We start from the raw sequence: 10080 nt of genomic DNA on the forward strand, positions 1-10080 counted from the left end.
AGTTACAGCAAGCACCAAGGTAAAGTGAGACAGGCAAAGGCTTCGACTCTCCCCGTCCATAACCATAAAAACAATAAGCAGCACAGTATGGCATACATATACAAAGATAGCTATCCAAATATACATATATATAAACAGAATAAATATTTGTGTGTGTGTGTGTTTTGTTTTGTTCTTTCGCCGTCCATTGGTGTGTGTGTATATTATGAATATGCATTTCTATATTACCTGGAAGAACATTCACATGTGCAAATTACTGAGTTATTGCCAGTTTCTCTCATAGTCGCGGGAGGAAATGTGTGACGGTCATGGCGGTGGTGGCCTTGTTGCCTCTCTTTACGCGGCCATGCTTGCTGAGGGCGATGTAGAAGCCCTTGTAAACAAAAGACTCATAGGCGTTGTAGTTGTTGGGCAGCAGAGTCTCCTTGAACTTGCACTCGTCCACGAAGACTCTCTAAAAAATGCCACAAAAAGAAGACAGATAGAGAAAGAGAGGGGGAGAGGGGGAGAGAGAGAGAGAGAGAGAGAGAGAGAGAAGTGGGGGGGAAGAAGGGGAGGAGGGGGTCAATAAATCAGGACAGACACAGGATGAACATCGCAGCATATGCACCGTTTTCCACGTGACCTTTACTTTGGCCAACAGCCTGCCTAGAAAGCATGCTTTGAGGGAAACTGGAGGAGGTGGCATGTTGTTGCAAAAGAAATGCCCTTTTCAAATGCAGATAGCAGCCGTCTGCTTTTACTGCTGAACTCATAAAAAATCCCACGTACCCTAACTAGAAAACTATCTAGCTGCTTAAATTAAAGTGTTGCCATAAATCAAAAGGGGAAATGCTGCTGAATGAATAATGATCATATGTAATACATAGAGGCACATTATCATTGAGTAAAAGTTAAATGTGCTCTGTAGAATTCATATTTTCAACCACTTTTGGATATAAATCTATTGTTACAATCTTCATCAAAATCCTAAAAATAGGAATTTCAAAATCCTAAAAAATGTTTTACTCAAAATAAGTTTAAATGAGCAAAGATTTTAGAATTAAGCAAAGGGACAAAATGATTATTTAAATTAGAAACCGTGTAATCGAGGAGTAAGTAAAGAACGACTCTGAGTAAACTTTTATTGTTACATGTTGGTACTTTCATGTTCGACCCTGTACAGTTGGTACCAAAAGAGTAGGTTCAACACTCACTCCTACACAAAACTGTTTGATATTTGTTGGATAAAATCAAATAAACTCTAGATTTTAAGAAGAATATCATCATTTCTGTTATTTCTAATGTCAATAGCTACATATTGTGCTCTTTTTAGCCAAATAAAACCACCTTTTAGGCTCATAACAAATCCCTGGGATACTCATTAATCATTTATGTTAAGACACTGGGAAGATACCTTTCTGATTATTTAAAGTTTCATTGAAAAAAGACTTAAAATATACTGTAATCACTCCCCGCCCCCCAAATAGCCTCTGCATTATATGATATTAATGATCCCCAAATTATATATTAATGTTACGTCTGCCTTTTTTGGGATTGTAGGACATTATAAAGTTATTCACAACTGTCCTACTTTTACACACAGGCCAGAATTTGAATAATGGGTTTCTGGACTGCAGACTAGCAGCTACTGTATATGCTACATTAATATGGTAAAGTTTATTATCTGCTTGATTGAACTTGGTTAGGAGTAAATAACATAACATTCAGACACAGAGCAGAAGATTTGAGCTTTCTCTAAATGGGACTCCTTGCACCCCACTTTCTAACCCCCCCCCTCCCCTCCCTCCCCCTAACATCAGAGCATATTAATAACACAACAGTGCTCATAAACCCACGGATGCAGCAGCTACATGAACTCATCTTACACTCGGCAGGATGTGTGTGTATATGTGTGTATGTGTGTAAGAGAGAGAGAGGGAGAGAGAGGGAGAGAGAGAGAGAGAAAGAGAGAGGGAGGGAGAGAGAGAGAGGGAGAGTTGCGCACAAACGTACCGTTCCGTATAACCTTCCTCTGCTGTTCATTGCGACAAACATCTCACTCCTCACTCCGAACAAGCTGATCACTCCTCTGTCCACGGTGGAGATCTCTATTAGACCTAAACGAAACATAATGTTAGAGCGGCCCAGGTTGTGGAGGGGGGTTAGGGAGGGGGGTGGTGGTGGGGGAGTTGGGGGGTGGGGGAGCAAAGGCAGTGTCACGCTGCGATGGGGACAAAGTCGAGTAACTGGCCTATGCAGCAGTGATGGGTGTAACCTTGCAGGTGCATTGCGCATGGATGATGCTCCGTGTGCTTAATCAGCTCCCTGGAATATCCACCTATTTGCATTTAAGACGTTTATGATGCTTTATGATAATGCTTTACAGCGTGCTGAGTGTGATCTATGTGTGCGTGTGTGTATATGTGTGTGTGTGTGTGCGTGCTGCTGCTGCTGCAGCGGGACGCAGGGGTAAAAATAAGTTAGCGTCTAAACTGGGTCCAGGCATTCATGTCATGTTTTTGGCTTGGGAGGATATTTCGCACTGCACGGATGCGAGGCTCTTCGTACACTGTTTTTGCTTTCGGAAACTTTCAACCACGCCGACACCTCTTAGGCTATTAAATATCATGCAAGATAAGTGACACGCTCTAACTTTTTACACAGCCTACGCATACGGTTACGCTCTTTTTCTGGTACAGTGCTTTGCCGGGATGCAACTCACTGTATTGGTTCTCATTGTGTACACCGCTTATCCTGCCGTCCGGGAGCACCTGCAGGTGAAACCCAATGCCCACGTTGCAGTACAGTCGCCGCACTCTTTTGATACCCTGCAAATAGTCACTCTCCCAGTTCAGCTCCGATTTTCCCCCAGCTATGCCCAGATAGGAGCGGGAGAAGAGGGTCTCCCATTTCTTTTCCAATAAAGTTGCATTAGTCCTACTCGGAACCGGATAAGATGAAACGATCCCCAAGAGAGAAGTCCACAGTACAATAACTGCTGGCAGCGTCCAGTGCGTCCTGGCCCCGCCGAACATACTGTAGAGGCACCTTTGCGCAATGGCCATCCAGTTTACCTTTGGGGCACGTGGTCAAAGTTACCTGCCCTAAAAATGCAACTCTTCTTATTTTTTTTTGTCCTTTGGCATGGTGGTGGTAAAGGCTTTTTTTGGGATCAAGGCAGATCAAGGCCCCATAGCCCGAGATCTGAGCAGGAGGAGAGGGACAGAGCGCGTCGGAGCTTGAATTGGTGCCGGTGGCGATGATCATCTTTCGCCGCTCCGCGCCTCTTTACAGGCAACGCTGGCCGTGGAGGGACACCACTCACCGCAAAACCAGCTCACCTTGCCCCCGACTCTCACATCCTAAAATGACATCACTGTGACTTCACCGCTGCACCCCCCCTCCCTATCAAAAGTAGGAGATGGGAGGTGGAGGAGGAGAGAGAGAGAGAGAGTGTGAGAGAGAGAGAGAAAGAGAGAGAGAGAGAGTTACAGGACCCCAGCAGCGGCAGCAGCAGCAGAACTGATAGGAATGATGGGGGGTGCTGCACCTTCACATCAGTGCCAAGCACGCAAGACAGAATAAGAAGGGTTTCCTGTGCTACATTTCAAAACAAAACCTCTGGTGTGAGTATATCCCCTGCATTAACTTGTCATCCAACTTCCACTTCCACAAACCACTGACAGGTGCCCAATTATAACCTGAATAAATGAGCCAGGAAACATAATTATGGTTTGTTCGTAAATGGTGTGAATCATATCAATATGGCCTTCATAGGAACCAGATATGAACCTCAAACAAACACCTGGGACAATTTTGACCAACATATTAAACAGTGCTCCACAATCATCATGAAAACAACAAATAAGGGGATATTGTTCATCCTTAAGTGTGCATTGGCAGCATTGAAGCCATTCTGGTGGCTTACCAGCACCTGATAGATATTTGTCACCTATATGTACACTTTGAACAAAAGTCATACCAGTGCATTTACCTAACATAAAAAAGACCATAAGAATGTGTGGTCTGTGGTAATACTTTGGAGTTCAGGTTTGCTGATTAGTCAATTTATCAGTTAGTCAATCAACAGAAGATTTATCAGCACTTGTTTAATTGTTTAAGTCATTTATTGGCAAATATTGGCAGGCTCCATCCTCTCACAGAATTGACTGCTTGAAATAACTGAAATAAATTCAACCGATCTCCACGATATTTGCAGGAGGTTGCAAATTTTGCAAAATTTCTGCGATTTCTCCACATTAAACAGTCCCTCTGACAAATTACGATCACAATATTTAACACAAGAGCTTGCAATTTTGCTAAATTACCACAACTTTTCTACGTTAAATATAGTTCAAGATCAAGTTTATTGTTGTACCAACGCTACAAAGCAAAGGTATACAGCAGGATTACATTTCATTCATTTCAATGGCCAATCACTGCTTGTGATTTGGACCAACTGTCACATTTGGTGTCATGGTAACTTACTTAACTCTTCATTGGTAGTAGTTTAAAAAAAACCCAAATATTTTCTTTTGCTTGCATTTTTTCCCCCAAATCCCGCAATTCTACCACAAAAAGAGCAGATGAAACATCGGAAATCGTATCACAATTTTTGAAGAAAAGTCTCTGCAAAATCAGGAATTTTTGGCAGCAGGAACCAACTGAAAAGGTTTTCCTGGAAACTGTTTGAAAAATGGCAAAATACTTGTGAGGTGATTGGATGAACCATCTGTCAATCATGAGATCACGAGCTCACACGAGAATCTTCACAAGACGCTGATTGTTCCATATCACCACTGGTGGTTTGGACATCATTGTATCATTGGGAATTGAGTTTAGGAGTATTAGTTGGATATAAAAAGACATATGAGGACATCACGTTGGGCTTTCAAAAGAGGTGAAGGGTATTTTATACTTTTATGACATTAAATAGAAACTGATTAGAATATTAATACGTTAATGAAAGGCTATTGTTTGCTGTGTCTCCCAGTAGACTGAGCCTACAGAGCCCAAAAAGACAATCTTTATGGAGAGGTAGGCCTGGCAAATAAATACTCAATCACTATTTTCTTAGAAATTATATTTTCATATCACAAAGTATATATGAGAGGGATCATAAATATGTATTTATTAAAATAATATCTAATCTTAAACCAAAAATATTGCCAAGTGTGATCTTTTATGCTTTTACTTTGAATACATGTTTTCACTCTTCCTCTGGCTAATTGCAGCTGACTTGTTGCAGCTCTTCCTCACATGGGAGACCTGCAGGAGGGGAGGGTGTGAGTGTGTGTGTGTGTGTGAGAGTGTGTGTGTGTGTGAGTGTTTGACTTTCATTGGCGTTGAGCAATCATGGGATGGATGGATGGATCCTGTGTCCAGAAACCAAATCGGGACGGTGGTCATATGTCCTGGCAGCCTGCTGCCTTATTTAGAAGGAAGGTGTAAAAACAGTCACAGCCAGTCACAAGAGAGCAAATGGCAATCCTGTCTGACACTTCCTTAGCTGTTTGTTCAGGAAGTTTACACAACCAAATATTTTGCCTGGTCAGATTGCGCGTTATTATTGTAAGACCACACCCTGCAGCTAACAGAATAATATAACCTGCAAGAATCAAATTCTGCTGCAGTATTTAAATGGTGAATGAAATGTGGGGCAAGACAAAGGGCAAAAGTTGTCATTACACTTCAGAAAAATCATCAATTTTTGCTTCATTTCACCTTAAAAGGCATAATTTCCCTAATTGATTGTAACAAGTTGACATAACCTATTTTACGCTATATATGGTTCAAATGTGGATAAAAGTCTGTGCATGTTAAATGAAAATAAGTCTTCAGTCGAGTTCAGTGGGTTCGTCCTTCTATACATCCCTGTTTGCATCCCGTCCTGCAGGGTGCTGGTGGGAGGCTGCAGACTCGGGGGAAATTCCCAACATGTCACACAGCACCTGGCACTTGGGCCCCGAGGTGCTCTCGGCTGCCAGGGAGCCTCCGGCCCACCTTAGCAACCGGAGAGGCCTTGTTGCTGATAAACAGCAGTAACCTATTACACAACAAACAAACAAAACATTACACATATGATATAAAAATATATACCTGACAGTTGAGTTATTTTAATTTAATAATTTATTAATTACGTATTTCATTAATTAATCCCAATAGTTAATTGCACTGCATTACATAGGTTGCACATGCATTACATAGCCTTCAACAATGGTGGAAAGTAACTAAGTACATTTACTCAACCTCTGTAAAACATTTGAAGTATTTCTACTCCATTTTTACTCCAATTTTCTACTTTTTCTGACATTTTCCTGACAAAACTTTTACTTGTGAAATAGTGCATAGTTATAGATTACCCAACAATATTCACATTAGTGCATCAGGATTAATATCACATTCTTGTTTATTTATTGTACTAATGCACTTTGTAGTCACATTCATATTTATTCTTTATCTTTGCACAAATTTTTTTAATGCAGTAACCTTACCTGTAATTAGGTCACCAGCCCGTCCTCCCATGAAAAAAAGACAGTATAGGTCGAAAATTCAGTCGACGAAAACGACCTACATTTACGTTTAAGTAATGGGCGCCATCTAGCAGCCGTAGTAGTTATGACCTGGAGAAATTATGCTGTTGAGGGGACGCATATATAAGGTGACGAATATCCATATTAGGAGGAGGCGAGATGGGTGGATGGTTAAATAGATAGATTGATGGCAAAAAGTGGATTGAACTGCAGAAGACCGTTGTTAGCTTCACGTTTCCAATCACAAGTCGGAACAGATTTTAAAAACCGTATCTACGATTATTGTGGTCTTTACTCTCGTCATGATAACTAACGGTTACCTAACTTAAAGGAAGAAGTAACTTTAATTCACACTACGTTTCAAGTGATCATTTTAACCCAAACCATGACCTTCGCTTAACCCTACCCAAATGGTTTTAACAATGATTTGTAATGGTTTAGGAAAGTGGCATATTAGAAAACATTCCTATGAGGTGTTCTGGATCACACTGTAAATCAACCTATGTGGTATGAGGATGTCATTCGGTCTGTTGGTTGGTTGTTCCTCTTTAGTCTAGACTGAAATGTCTTGACAACTATCTAATGAATTACTATGAAATGTTGTACAGAGAACTGACTTTGGTAATTCCCTGACTTTACCTCTAACACCACCATCAAGTTGACATTTTTGGCTTTTCAGCGAAATATCTCAACAACTATTGAATCAAATACCATTAAAATTTGATATAGACATCAATTTCCCCCTCAGGATGAAGAGTGACGACTTTGACTTTAAATTGTCATCAACTGTAATCATCAGGTCAACCTTACATTGATTCACCACCAAATGTGTGCAACTCTAACAACATTCCCATCTACTTCAGCTTGCACTTTGTGTTTTGTGCTAATTAGGAAATGTCAGCATGCTAAGGAGCTGAAGTAAGCTAGTAAACAAGTTAAACGTCATACCTCTTTAGTATCAGCATTTTAGCTTTGATGTTGTTGGCATTTTGTTCAAAGCCCCGCTGTGCTGCTACCATGGCTGTAGACTCTGATTCTGGTTAATTGAAGATTGCTTGGACAACAGATATTAGTAAAACAATATGAATATTCATATTACCAGAATTTATGCAGAAATGTATTGTCGTGCCCTTGCAGTCAAAATTTACATAATCTGAAAATAGCTTCAGAGAGGAAACCTATCAAGAAAAAAGCCTGCAGCAACATCCAGGATACATTTAAGTTTAATTAAACACCACATTTAGCTTGTTGCAGCAGTGACATTTCAGGTTTTATGTCTTTCTTGACATTTATAGTCATTCATTGATTAAAAGTCTAGTTTAACTATACATTACTTTCCCTCATTCCTATATAACACCAGCAATGAAATGAAGTGAAGAGGAGAATGAGGTCTTTTTAGTCCCAGTGGAGCAAACACACTGGACCACACAGAATGGCAAATTAATGAGACAGCCTTTTAATTTGCTGCGTAAGCATGTAACTATGCAAACCAAGGCGACCAATAGCCTGAATAGACAGAACTACTGGCTATTGACAGAATGAAAGTTAAATCAATTGACAGCGGGCACTGGTAATGAGACAGTGCTGAGATTAATTCAGCTAATACTGTTATACTGGCATGACGCTGAGGCTGCTCGTTAGTGATAACACCTTTTCTAAAATGCTAAAATTGGAAGCGAATGCACTTTTGACCTAAACTGCACGACAACAACGTACACTTATTCTTAAATACTCATTTACATAAGGGGTACAGGTTAAGTATACTAATGGGATTTTGCCTGTTATGATTCAGAGAGATGTCCAACTGAAATTCAACAATGCTCTTTCCTTTCCCTGTTCCTTTTTTTGCTTATTTCACAAAATTAGATAGTGTAGGGCTAATGCTCTTATTTTAATTGATGATTAATTTGCTAATTACATTCTTGATTAATGATTTAGTCCAAGGTGACATTTTCAAATGCCTTGGTTTGTCCTACCTGCTGTCCAAAACCCAAATGATAAGAAATGTATGATGATTTAAGCACATTCTCACATTTGATGTGATGGCATTTCTTGCTTGAATAACTTTAAAGGTATTCTCAAGGGGATTACGTTTGCCCTTCAATAAAATTTGGGAATTTCAAAAAAAGTAGTCAAAATCAAAGCAGAAGAGGCCTAGAGATCCTTGTTTGTAGTCCCTAGCATGAGTAAAGCTTCAAAAACATACATTTACCATAATGCACCTCAATAGTGTAATGACCACCTGTCAAACCCCACCAGTTTGTGATGGAGGCTTTTTGTTAAAAAGTGTTCTCCAACTGTAGAAAGCTCCTCCACTCTCATAGAAAACATTATATAGCGCTCCTCGTGATGAGTGGAGTGTCCCTTTAAATCTACTAATTGATTATGAAAATAGCTCTGGATAAACTTTTGACACGACTAGTTAAGTTATCACCTAATGGTTTCAGCTCCAGACTGGAGTAAGAGAGCTTGAGTGTCAAACTTTAAAAAGTGAGTAACCTCTACAACTACAGTACAGCTGAGTCACAGTCAGGCAACAAAAGGACACTATGAAATAGATGGAAACTTGCCCACATAACACAGCAAATTGATTTTTTTTTTCTATAGACGACTCGCCTGGACTGAATATATTAGAGCTGGAGTAGACGACAAAGAAACAGGAGACTCAAGCAAGAGAAAAGTGTCTGCAGTTTACTATTGTGTCAGATCAGCTGTCTTTGTTGCGATTATAGGATCTATTCAGTGCACACACACACACAAACACACACACACACACTCACACACACATACGCACATCAATCAGAAAATGGTCCAGAGGGACTAGCCATCCAAACAGCTTTTGTGCATATTATGAAAGTGTAAGTAACTAGATACAGGAGGATGCAAAGCTCTTTCAATTACTGTTTTATTAACGTGGGGTTTAGGAGACAATATTGAAACAACAGCTGGGGAGACCTAATGACGGAGGGGGGATTTCTCTGGAATGACATCAGAGTCACTGCCCTAGACGGACAATAATAATCAGTCCAACTGTGATATGTTGAGGCTGCGAAGGCCTTCATATAAATTATTGCAATTCCAAACGTATTTTTTTAATTTGGTAACAATATTTATATCTAATAATGCTTTTATATGAAAAAAGGTTTTGATAGCTGTTTGATGACTGTACTTAACGGGCTATATCATGCTTTTTGTGGTTTTCTGTCATTTATATACTTTTATGATATCAAATATCTAAGTTAAACATAGTCAGACTTTGAGGTTAATATATGTAGAAAACCTCCCTGCAAGTCAAAAGCCCAGGCTTCAATCTACTCTGAACATGTTTTTCTACCTTGTAGCGAGCTGCACTTGCCTATAAACAGCTGTCCTTTTTCGTAGCCTTAGTTGCTAAGGTTGTTGCTATGGTTTTTCAATGAGTTATTGATGTATTTTGGACCAGATTTGGGCCCGAACATGTATGGATGTTTCTGAGAAGTTGACACTTTGAGTTAAGAACAAGAAATTAGTGAAATCAAACTACTATAGTTTATCATCATTGGAAATCAACCATGGACGCTAACCA

At 39.9% G+C, this 10080-nt stretch overlaps 1 protein-coding gene across 1 annotated transcript; it reads right to left on the reverse strand.

Moving 5' to 3' along the window:
- Positions 1–277: 277 nt before the first annotated feature.
- On the reverse strand, positions 278–3047 carry LOC128385325 (fibroblast growth factor 6-like). Its single transcript, XM_053344185.1, has 3 exons — positions 2705–3047; positions 1996–2099; positions 278–454 (listed from the first exon to the last, which is right to left on the reverse strand). The coding sequence occupies exons 1-3, from the start codon at positions 3045–3047 to the stop codon at positions 278–280; spliced, it is 624 nt and encodes a 207-aa protein (XP_053200160.1).
- Between the last annotated feature and the right edge of the window lie 7033 nt (positions 3048–10080).

Source organism: Scomber japonicus, chromosome 23 (assembly GCF_027409825.1).
Source record: "Scomber japonicus isolate fScoJap1 chromosome 23, fScoJap1.pri, whole genome shotgun sequence".
Classification (NCBI taxonomy): Eukaryota; Metazoa; Chordata; class Actinopteri; order Scombriformes; family Scombridae; genus Scomber; species Scomber japonicus.

Coding starts and splice junctions, on each gene's coding strand:
- LOC128385325 (XM_053344185.1), bottom strand. CDS start 3,047: ATGGCCATTGCGCAAAGGTGCCTCTACAGTATGTTCGGCGGGGCCAGG. Junction 2,100..2,704: donor ACACAATGAGAACCAATACA/GTGAGTTGCATC, acceptor TGTTTCGTTTAG/GTCTAATAGAGATCTCCACC. Junction 455..1,995: donor GAGGAAGGTTATACGGAACG/GTACGTTTGTGC, acceptor GGCATTTTTTAG/AGAGTCTTCGTGGACGAGTG.